General features: G+C 51.8%; 1 protein-coding gene across 1 annotated transcript in view; it reads right to left on the reverse strand.

Moving 5' to 3' along the window:
- Window positions 1-5,391, reverse strand: part of klf7b (Kruppel-like factor 7b) — a 33,761-nt gene extending 28,370 nt beyond the window's left edge. Inside the window, exon 1 of the mRNA XM_027032646.2 lies at window positions 4,891-5,391. Within this exon, the coding sequence (XP_026888447.2) occupies window positions 4,891-4,992 (102 nt within the window). The 5' untranslated portion in view covers window positions 4,993-5,391. The remainder of the gene's footprint in view (window positions 1-4,890) is intronic.
- Window positions 5,392-12,382: the final 6,991 nt, after the last annotated feature.

Genomic DNA, 12,382 nt, shown 5'->3' on the forward strand with positions numbered 1-12,382 from the left:
GATCTCAGAGAGAGAGAGCGAGAGAGAGAGAGAGAGAGAGAGAGTGTCCCAGCCTAGCATCAGCTGGGACTGTACTGTACCCTCTACTGTACCGAGTATTTGAAACCTGACTCGTAATAAGAAGCGAGGCGGGGGGTGTAAATGCCCGTGTGCGTTTTGTAATCCCAGCCTGTGACTCACTGAAGAGAAGCCAGGCTCCGCCCTGCCTGTGCTGCTGGTGTCCTGTCTGCTCAGTGGCGCTCGCAGCATACAGGAAGTGCTCGGCACACACGGTGGCTCAGCTTTATGATGTCATGCCGATAAATCCCGACGGGTGACTCAACACTGTCTGACTCCTGGATTCCTGGTAGGCCGTTTAAACCGATACCAGACAAGCCGATACAAGAGAGACGACGTGGGACCAATTAAAACTGCTGAGCTCACAAATCAGAATCTGACAAGAAATGTTTCTCTGGCTCGACGTGTGTAGTTTCTTTTCCGTGTGTTTACAGAGAGGCCATATATTACCGCAGTAAAGAAGACACACACCACAGTCCCCTGATACTGAAACACACGGAATAGTGTGATGGCAGTGTTGGTCCTTGAAAGATCTACTGCATTTGTAGGACCAAGAAACCAGATGACAGCAGAAAGATTTTCTGATTAAAAACACACAATAAAAAACAAAAACAAAACAGAAGCAAGTGGATTTTAAGAGAACTCAGAAATAAACTAGCTCTCACAAAGCTAGAAAACGATGATCCTCCACTGCACTGCTTATGATCCATGTCCTCCAGGGCATCTGAGGTCAGGAGGTCAGCGGGCGCCCAGGCCTGTCTGCTCACGGCAATACAGTGGCTGTCTTTGTGATGAAAGCTCGGACACGTGCGAGCTGTCACACTCCCCTATATGCCGAGGTGTGGAGGCGCGCAGGACATTAGAGCCGTCTTCTGTCCCCGGCAAAGGCCGGATTGCTCCCAGACCCTGCAGCTCAGCAGCACGCCAGCTCCGCCTGTCTGGAATCCTGGAGCTTCTCCAGCGGCGGAGTGGGCCGGCGGCCAGCCGAGAGACGGGGCTCCAAGCGCTCCCCACGCCCCCCGCGGCTGCTCCGTGAGAAACCAGCTGCTCTCCTCCGAGGGTTGCGCAACGCAGCGCTCCGTCGGCGGGCAAGCGGAGCGCCTTAATCTGGAGCGAGCCCGACGGGGCTGGCGGGGGTGTGTGGTAAAGCTAGGGCTGGAATTCTAAAGCGAGCTGCTGCCTGGGCCTTGGGAAGGGATGGGCTGGGAGCGGCTGGGAGCGGCTGTCCGGGCGGTGGGATGCTCTGGGGGCTTCAGAAACAGAAGATGTAGCTGAACTCCATCAGAATCCATTTTTAATGGCATCAGGCACTCTTGCACACCCCCCCCCCCCACCCCCCCGCTGCCGTTCTGAAAGTTACTGGGCTGTGAAATGTGAAAAACTGCGGTGCGGCATATGCATGCAGGGCGATTCATTATCTTGTCAAACGCTGCTACTCTGGGACAGGCGACGCTCCCCAGATGAGAGCAGGCACAGCTTTTACCTCAGCCGGCTTCCTGTGGCCCAGCTCCGGGTGGCCGGGGGCGGGGGCGTCACCTGACCCGCCGCCCGCTCACTGCCACATGGAGCTCAGTTCTGTGGGCCGGATCACGTCCCAGCATGGCACGCCTGTGAAAGGTGTTAATGGAACAGGAGGTCAAAACACAGGAGCCGACAGGTTTCCGGGCTGTCGGCACACTTTCGCCGGGAGTTTTGGGAGAAACGACTCTCCTGGCGTCTGTGCCACGGGGGTCTTGAGGTGGGCCTTTCAACAAGGCTTTGCCCCCAAGCTTAAAAACAATGCCCTCTGAAGCAAAACGCAGACGAAGAGGACTCAATAAATCTCTGGCTGTTCCATAACAGATACTTTCTAAACCAAAACAGTGAATACAAACAAGAAGGCAAATTTGAGAGACAGGCCTGCCAGGTGTGGCGAACAGACACAGAATGATCCATTTTCATGGCAGCCACTGGAAAAAAAATTTAAATTGTTGGTCCCCTGAAGAAGACGACCAAGCAGTCGTGCAGGTGGTGCCCTGGAACATAGGGGTACAGAAGAATGGACATTACCAAACACTCCTCCCTCACCCTCACACACAACACACACACACACTCAATCAGTCTCTCAGGTGATCCACACTAATTGGCCCGGCTGCCTCGTTTGCTCCTAATGGTGTTGTTTACCGCCGCATACCAATTCCCTTGGGTTCTCCACCTGCTCCGACCGCCTCCAGTGTGGAGCCCACAGAATCTCTGCGGGTACTGCTGCTATGGGAGGTGAGCAAAGGACAACACAACCGGCCACCCCCGCACAAACAGCCACTCTTTGAACCAACCTTCCTCACGGGTCACCGCCGAAACAGCATCGCACCCAGCATCTTCGGTAAAAAAACAAACAAGCGCCACCGGTGTCCCGCATTTATGCTCGACACTGCTTTTCACGAGCTCCTCACTCTCTTCTCTACCATCCCGCTGACAGAGAGAGATGGTGTCTTTGTTCTGGGAAGCAGCGAGGACGATGGGGGGGGGGATTTGGTGGTGGTGGTGAACTCCCACCGCCCGTGCGCTCCACGTCCCGCTCCATCGAGAGGAGGGACTCACTTCACCCGTATCACGTCCATTACGGTCTGATTCATGCCCCGTTCACCTGTGCCTCCATCCGTCTTGTCCCCCAGGCGGATCTGGGGCTACACCATCAAACCGTCACTGCCAGTAAAAGCATCAGATGTAGACGGCGCAGCCTCTTTTATTCACCTGTCCTCCCGTCCAAGGCCTGACCCCCCCCCCCACCGCTGTCGCACCATTAAACTGGACTTTTTAAGCCACGCCTCCGCACCGCCCCTCTTCCCAGCAGGCCCCCGTCGGAGGAAACGTGACAACAGAGGCCAAAGCATCCATGAAACACATTCCTCAGTGCGGTTTAACGTGGCAGTTTGCAACAAACTCAGTCTCCTCGCTCTGCTTCTCTGAACTCTGGCAGCGTATAGCAGCAGGCATAGTGGACAAGCTTTAGCCATCTTATTAAACAAAACATGAGAAAGTACTATTTATCTCTCTCTCTCTCTCTCACACACACACACACACACACACACAAAATCAGTGGCCTGATGTTCAAATGGATGCAACACAGCAGGCAAAAACTGAGCCCGTATGTGCTTGAACAGTTAATTGACTTCAAAACACACACACACACACACCCCAAAAGCCACTGTCTAATTAAACCATCTATTGTTTGATGCATCAAAGCTGTGAGGTGACCAGGATCAGTGTGGGGGCCCGGACTGGAAATGTGCTTGGCTAATTACTGTGGAAAAGGTCCGCACGAATCCTCCCAGACCACAACTGTCCTTTAACTCGTGCCAAAACGCGTCGGGCTGCGCTGTGTAGTCGGGACGAGGACCGGGGAGTGCGCGTGTAGGTTTAGGTGGAAATCCTAGAACTGTTCACATTCACACTCTAGCGATAAATAAGCACGCGCTGCATTTTGCCCGCAGTTGAGCACATGGAATGGCAATGAGCTCGTGCCAGCCCGGTGCGTGCGCGCGCAGGAGCGTATCTCCATACCCACTCTTCCATGTTCAGCGTTAACCCAACCATGAATTTAAATAATAGAAGTGCAGCACACACACTCTCTCTCTCTCTCTAATGTATATATATATATATATATATATATATATATATATATATATATATATATAGAGAGAGAGAGAGAGAGATATTATATATATATAGAGAGAGAGATATTATATATATATATATATAGAGAGAGAGAGAGAGAGAGCGAGAGAGAGAGATATTATATATATATATATATATATATATATATATATATATAGAGAGAGAGAGAGAGATATTATATATATATATATATAGAGAGAGAGAGAGATATTATATATAGAGAGAGAGATATTATATAGAGAGAGAGAGCGAGAGAGAGAGAGAGCGAGAGAGAGATAAGTACGCAGACGTATGCCTTGAACTTAATTAATATGGCAAACAACCGCAAATGCGACGAACACAATGACAAGAATTTGATCAAATATGATTTTTAGTGGCCCAGACATGATGATGCACATTGGTGGGTCTGTCGGAGCTGCTCCCTCGGCCATGTGCGTGCCACTGTGCTTACATTGCCCGACAGGCTCGCTATGTGAATGAACGGCCGACACGTCAATACCGATGTGGCGCTCCGCCGCGCCGTGCCACGCAACTTTCGCTACTTATTTGATATATATTATCTATTCTGCACCCACAGCAGCTTCCATTCGACTAGTGCCACCTCGCGCGCATCCTCGAGGTGGAGAGATAACATTCACTCCAACTGAGAGCTGCGCCTGATACCGCTGGGCTGAAATCAGCAAGTAACAACAGCTGCGGAAACAATATTTAATGCCATGTCTGCTTCTTAGGGGCTATCTACGGACTATATTACAATCCATAAGCCACACACACACACACACACACACACACACACACACACACACACACACACACACACACACCATCAGTCTAGTCTAAAAACTAGGGTAAGGCGCAAAGATTAGCCTTCTTTCAAGCTTCCTGGAAATGCAAGGTGCACGAGTGAAAGAGCTGAAACGTTATGTGCCGACAACACTGCTATAATTTTAAAAAAGCCCCGCGAGCGTCGACCCAGCCTGAGACCCAGAGACGCGCGCTGTATTTTGGAAACAGAAAGCCGCGTGGCGCTCGGGTCCTTGAGCGCTCGTTACCAACAAATGCCTGCTTGTAGCCAGTTCCGGCATGGAAGTTAAGTTCAGACTAAAAAAAGAAGAGCAAGTGCGAGCGTCCAAGCGTTTGTTTTATACGACTACCACGCGAACGCAGCGCGCTCACCTGCTGCCAGTTCTCCTCCAGCGATGGCATCGCGGAGAAGTAGCCCGTGTCGTGCACGAGCTGAAGTTCCTGAAAGATACTGTAATTCGCCAACACGTCCATTTTGATGCTCGCAAGAAAACAAGTCGCTGTGCTCCTCAGGAAACCCAAAAAAGGAGCTCCCACTGTTAGAAAAGCACGAGAACCCCACCAACTCTTCCGATCCGTGACTGGCGCGCTCCGGGAAGTGTTTGCGCAGAGAGAAGACAAATATTCAGAGCGGAGCGACGTGCAAAAAAAGAAAGAAAATGTCGTCGTTTGTTTTTGCAAAATATTTTGTCACTTAATTGCAATCCCCGTTGTCCGCTGCGCGCTCTCAGGTCCTCAGCCCGGGAGTGGGGTGCATGCGCGGGGACGAGACACGCGCCGCCAGATTGCTGTGTTTGCTCTAGAAATCCAGGTAGCCTTTCTCGTGACCGCCGCGCTCCAGCAGGGCAACTTGCATGGGCTAGCTGTGTAGTGAGCAGAGGAAGCCCAGGCTCGCGGGGGGGGAGTGGCCTGCTGTCAATCAATTCCGTGCGTGACCATGTAAGGTAAATAGGGTTGATGATCTCACCGGCGTCCAATTAAGGCGGCGCTAAAATGGGTGAAAAAGGAGGAGCCAGAGTGAGTAGCCGAGCGCGATTGGCTGGCGGCGGCTGTCAATCAGGCCGTACATGGCAGTGAAAGGTGAGCTATTTTTAGAGAGCTATATAACAGCTTCTGCGTGCTGGGTTCGGACACAGGCGGAGAGAGCGCGAGGGAGACGCGAGAGGAGTTGCTGGATGATCAAAACCACGTGGTCACGTCGCGTACTGAGTTCGGCTGCTGTGGACGACAAAAGTTTTGCGAGCGCGGACGGAACGTGCTACCCGTCTCGAGAGAAACCGACGACGCCGGAGTGGGCACGCGCTTGGCAGGCCGCGGAGCAAACGTGTGTTAAAATGTCGCAGAAGCACCGAATGTGTGTATCTCACATGAAGGCAACTTTAACACCTCATCTGGACCGATAATTCATAACGCGGCCGCAGTTAAGGCACGGGCGTGTACAGTGTTATTAACTCGTGCTACATAGTTGTATTTATGACATTGATCTGATTATTGGTTCGTAATGGACCATTCAGAAGTGACGACACCCTTAGGCGATCATAAAGCTGCGAATCAATATATACTAAACTTTAATGACTTTGCAGAAACCTTAAAGCCACAAAAGGAATTTATGAGACCCATTTTAAAATTTATGTCGACCTTAAAACCAGACAGGCCACATATTTTTTTTTTTTTAAACCGCTGCACGTTACTATTTTGATCGGTAGCACACCCCATCAAGCATGTTATGACATTAGACTTCAGTTTCAAGCAATATTAACTACACGGGAACCTACAAACAACACGAGCTACACAGCAGTAGCTGTAGGCCATGGTGCCTAGGACAGAGCAGCTCGTGGAATTGGCCTTCTCTGCATTGCACCTGCTTTTTTACTCGTGTGAGTTGTTAGGCCTTGCCACATATCACTTCAAGTGAACTAACAGTTAAAGGCATGCAGGGGAAAAAAGACCACTGTAAACAAACTGTCGGTATGCTAACTGGTGTGGGCTGTGTGATGGGATGATCATGGCATTCTTCTTATATCAATTGCAAAGCCGTTAACATCGTCCATGGGTGGTAAAAGTAAAGAACTTTTAAAAGTGATTGAATTAGACAGCAGTTCTGAGCCACAAAAGGGAATCCCTCAGCTTCTAGACACTTAACCACAGTAGTGTGCAGCAAAGGCTTAATTTGGTGGAATTTATTACTGAAGCCTCCACAGTAACCCCCTGCCTTTTTCGCTTTTTGGATGCCTGTTGGAAGCTAATACTTCACTGTGGTTCTATTAAACATAGCTGTGGTTTTTACAATAATAAATTGCCACCCACATTCACATTTACCTTTTGCACGTTGGCTGCGATACGTGTTATTTTGAGTGCGCGCACACACACACACACACACACACACACACACACACACAAAAAAAGAGTCTTGACAAAACGTGGACTGAACTGCGTTTTAGTTCCTCATTATGACAAAGCTGGTGTCAGTGAAAACGTGGGGCCAGTGTTTGCAGCAGGCCGGAGAGTTTTAGCAGTAGCGAGTAATTGAGTTTGTATGTGTGTTGTGTTTCTGTCGTCCCCGTTTTCCCAGGGGACAGGGGTCTTTGTCTCAGTGGAGTCTTGGGGCAGATGGTTGCTAGATTGGCTGTTCCAGGACATTTTCTCCATTGATTTTTACAGGTCTTTCTACCAGTGAGAATTAGCTTGAGCTGGGGGATGGTTTAGTGGCCTGAACGTGTGCTTGTGTGGGGCAGTGTATTGTTCTTATAAACCGTGTTAGCTCCTCTGTCTCTGACACAGATGCACACAAGGCCATGCCAGTGGTTTGCAGCTGGGCACTTCTAGCCGAGGGGCGGGCCGGCGCTCCCCGTGGGGGCGGGGTCTAGCCTGCTGTTCGTTGGCTGGGGGAGGAAGCGAGGCAGGATGGAAAGGGGCGCAGGTGTGGGAGCGTGTGCGCACGGCAGGTTAAGGGCAGGTGCGAACGTGCCGCAGCTGGGCTCTGGAAGTCCTCGTGCCGGTCGCTGCGGCGACGCTGTGGCCCGTGGTGTCTGGAACAGCTGGTGCCCGCTGTGACTGGCCTTGGCCTGCCTGGACCCTGCGCCTAGCAAACTGGGCCATGGATACAGTGCATACACGCCCTCACACGAACCACAGCCCTGCTTTTCATGTCACGTGTGCTCGGTTCTGCACCGAGAAAGGCGTAAACACTTCCTGCGGTGTTAATGACGTGGCGTGTGTCAATAAGATTAGTTGTTAAGAACAACAGAATCAGCTCAGAGTGCTAAGGTAAGAGCATCACCGACACACCGGAGCTGCTAGCCCTGTGTTAAGCGCTCTTTAATTAGCCACCCGAGCTGCTATTGTTTATACCCCCTCATGCAGCCAGGGTGACATCATGTGAATCTGGCTTCTCGTGGATAGCCATGGTAACGGATCTGTTTGTGTAAACACACAGTGCCTTCTCTCTCTTCTTCCGTCGCCCCAGTGAGACTCAGTGCAGAGTGCCCTGGCAGTGCCCAGGTTGTTCTGCTACTATGCCAGACACACGGGAAAAACCTGGCAGGTTGGCATCACTCTTAACTACCCCCCCCATAACGCTGATTCCCTTCTGTCTTTTTACCCCAGCAACCCCTGTCCCCCACCTAAAAAGTCCCATAAGGCCCTCATTCCTCCGGGTCTACCTCTGATACCCGCATCACTGCCTGGACCTGCCTCCTCCCTGCGCCGTGACCTTAGCTCACACTCGGAGTCTCCGACGGCCTCTTAAGTGGCCCCAAGCAATGCAGGGAAGAGCGAGAAGTCACATGTGGTGAACCTATCGCACACACATTGAGTGTTGTGAGAGAGAGAGAGAGAGAGAGAATGAGAGAGTGCAAAAAGGGTGTTAGAATGGGAATTATTTTTAGAGGTGATGAGAATCAGTTCTGTTTCCTCACGATTCATGAAAACAGTGGAAGGGCATTTTTAGTGAGATGGAAGTTTGTTTACAGCGCATGTATCTTTAAGAAAGAATTCAGTAATGGTTTTTATGACTGAAGGGGTAAAAGCCAGGACTTTTATTTTGATCCCGAGAACATTCCAGCTGGCACCGGCGTGAGCTATGTGGCGGGGTGGGGGGCGTTGGTGGTATCAGAGCATGAGATCATAGGACTCGTACTGAGGTAGGAATGAAATTATATCACAAGTGGGAATTGTCCCAATTAGGTTGGACTGGTCTGCCGCCACAGAGATGAAAATGTCCACTCGCATTAGAGCGTCCCTCGCCCAGACGCGAGGAGCAATTGTCTCTCTCCTACTCTTGCGCTTTGTGTTAACATGACCCCGAGCCATAGGAACACTGCTCTTGCTGTGGAGGACACCTTTTATGGGGGCCGGGGGGTTGGCGTGAAATAGAGGAGGAGAGGACAGGTCGCAGAGCTAACCGAGGAGCAGCGTGATGGTAGCAGCAGTTATTATCACCACCGCTTTCTTCCAGGCCCCGTTGAAGCACAACAAGGTGAAGCGCAAGGGCTTTTTATGGATCTGAAACCCTGAAAAGAACAGAATGATTAATTTAGCACGAGGAGCGAAGTTCTGCATGATAAAGGGAATACATTTATCTGTGCTCTTTCATCTGGTGCCTCTCTTTGTGAGAGAAAGAGCAGTCAGCGAGTCATGGCAGGCAGCGTGGCGCGAAACTCGGACGCGGTTAACCGCGGTACGCCCGCACCCCGCGGACGCCCCTCCGGCACTGCCCCGCGGCCCCGCCTCCGCCCTCTGCCACACCCGCCTCCTCCTTTGCAGGGACGGAGGAGCTCGTGATCCGGAGACTTCTCTCCCGAGCACGTCTCCCGGGTTTCGCGCGAAGCAGGACCGACGCGCCACCGAGCCCGTCCCGTCCCGAGAGGAGGAGACGGGGGAGCCTGTTTGGGGTTTTGGTCAGGAGGGTTTCGGGGGTCTTAGACTGCAGGGCTGGAAGATCCTGAGTACGTTGTGGTAGGTTGTCCTGCTGCGCGCCACGATCGAGGTGTTAGAAGGGAGAGGGGGCAGAAGGCCGCAACATCGCATCGATTCGGATGACACATCTGGAGCTCCCAGTGAAGCACTGGCGCCATTTCTACAGCTGCTTATTTGCCCTCTTTTCTAAAGATTTTTTTCTTCACTCCTTATTCTCTATCGGGTTGTTTTATTACATTTTTTGCCACTGTCATTCAGTCCTGTTTGCTATTTGCTCCTTGGTCTGGAGTCGCGCTCCAGTGTGTTACGCGCTGTATGCTGGTTCTCTGGAGTCACGCTCCGGTGTGTTACACGCTGTATGCTGGTTCTCTGGAGTCACGCTCCGGTGTGTTACGCGCTGTATGCTGGTTCTCTGGAGTCGCGCTCCAGTGTGTTACGCGCTGTATGCTGGTTCTCTGGAGTCGCGCGCCGGTGTGTTATGTGCTGTATGCTGGTTCTCCGGAGTCACGCTCCGGTGTGTTACACGCTATATGCTGGTTCTAAGGAGTCGCGCTCCGGTGTGTTACACGCTGTATGCTGGTTCTCTGGAGTCGCGCTCCAGTGTGTTACGCGCTGTATGCTGGTTCTCTGGAGTCGCGCGCCGGTGTGTTATGTGCTGTATGCTGGTTCTCCGGAGTCACGCTCCGGTGTGTTACACGCTATATGCTGGTTCTAAGGAGTCGCGCTCCGGTGTGTTACACGCTGTATGCTGGTTCTAAGGAGTCGTGCTCCGGTGTGTTATGTGCTGTATGCTGGTTCTCCGGAGTCGCGCTCCGGTGTGTTACACGCTGTATGCTGGTTCTAAGGAGTCCCGCTCCGGTAAGTTACACGCTGTATGCTGGTTCTCTGGAGTTGCGCTCCGGTGTGTTACACGCTGTATGCTGGTTCTAAGGAGTCCCGCTCCGGTGTGTTACGCGCTGTACGCTGGTTCTAAGGAGTCGCGCTCCGGTGTGTTACGCGCTGTATGCTGGTTCTAAGGAGTCGCGCTCCGGTGTGTTACGCGCTGTATGCTGGTTCTAAGGAGTCGCGCTCCGGTGTGTTACGCGCTGTATGCTGGTTCTAAGGAGTCGCGCTCCGGTGTGTTACACACTGTATGCTGGTTCTCTGGAGTCGCGCTCCGGTGTGTTACGCGCTGTATGCTGGTTCTAAGGAGTCGCGCTCCGGTGTGTTACACGCTGTATGCTGGTTCTCTGGAGTCGCGCTCCGGTGTGTTACGCGCTGTATGCTGGTTCTAAGGAGTCGCGCTCCGGTGTGTTACACGCTGTATGCTGGTTCTCTGGAGTCGCGCTCCGGTGTGTTACGCGCTGTATGCTGGTTCTAAGGAGTCGCGCTCCGGTGTGTTACGCGCTGTCTGCCGGTAATACTTTCTATTTCACCACCCTTCTCTCCTCATCGGCTCATGTTCGTGCCCGCCACTTGCTCGGTACCTGTAGGTGAATCTAGATAAGCTTTCCTAAGCACCAGGATAGAGTCCAGCCAATGCAAACACACACACACACACACACAGAAGGAAATGTACACTACATGTATGTTGGGCTACCAGAGAGGAGGGGGGAGTAATTGCCTTTCCAGTCGTCTCCCCATCTTATCTCCACATGGCTGAGCGGAGAGTAAATATTTAAACGCGGGCCGAGGGCAGAGCTGGTGGCTCATAAGACCCCCACTCCACCCACCTCCCAGTGCCTGCTACTGGCCCCAGCATCCAGGGCAGTGTGGGGGAACAGAAAACCCATATCGCAGCGGCCTTTTGCATGAGCATGAGCGTGTGTGTGTGTGTGCGTGTGTGTGTGTGTGTGTGTGTGTGTGCGTGTGCGTGTGTGTGTGCGTGTGTGTGTGCGCGCGTGTGTGTGTGTGTGCGTGTGTGTGTGTGTGTGTGTGTGTGAGAGAGAGAGAGAGAGAGAGAGCAGGAGGGAGGCTTTGTCGCTTCAAAGTGTAACTGCATACCATTTCAAAACACCATTTTTACTGCCCATTTAAAGGTGGGGTGGGCTGACATTACCAGAGAAGTTGGCGTTGTGCCTCCAGATATCAGGCATAACACTTGCCTCAAACGCGTGCACACACACACACACACACACACACACACACACACACACACACACACACACACACACACACACACACACACACACACACACATTTCAGAGCAATATAGCGCACATCCCCCAAAGCCTCCAGACATTCTCACATAACACTGATATTGCACCCCAGCTCCTCTCCACCACTGATATTATTAATAATGAAGGGGAGGCAATATATTTTCTTGCTATGGGAGGTATATGAGGTTAAGCATATTCTCCCACTAATTGTGCGTTCAGATTTTAATAAAAGGAAAGTGCACGAGCCAATGTCAGAGTAGCACTACCATGCAAACAGCAAGAAACACATCCCCTTCGGCTACCGAGCGATAATAACGGTAGCAGTTAAGGCTGATATTTACATAAGATTAAAACAGATAGCCGGTGGCCCAGGAAGCCGTGAGCGCTAGCGTGTCCTGTGCAGTGTCTCGTCTGGTCCCACCGGGACTCTCTGCCTTACAGGACACTGCCGCATTTCCAGGGTGTCACCTGGACGCTCCATCCGATGTTCCGTGTGCGCGTCACCCCGCCAGAGTCTCAGCGAGCTCCCCGTTTCGGATGCTTCTCTAGCCATCTAGAGTATTCACACACATAACCTTGCATTAGACATGGTGTGTATGGAGAGTGTTTACATGTATATAATAACGCTCCAGAGTATTTTGCATTTTGAGACCGTGACTGGTTTTTGCTTGTTTATGAGATGATGTGTGTGTATAGAGGTTGGCGTTAGTTGGACTCTGTGACACACACACACACACACATGCCTGGCGGTAGTTCCTGGGCCCCGTGGCGAGCTGGTGGGTTGAGCAGTGGCCAGAGCTAAGCTGTGC

This window comes from Electrophorus electricus, chromosome 25 (genome assembly GCF_013358815.1).
Source record: "Electrophorus electricus isolate fEleEle1 chromosome 25, fEleEle1.pri, whole genome shotgun sequence".
In the NCBI taxonomy this organism is placed as follows: domain Eukaryota; kingdom Metazoa; phylum Chordata; class Actinopteri; order Gymnotiformes; family Gymnotidae; genus Electrophorus; species Electrophorus electricus.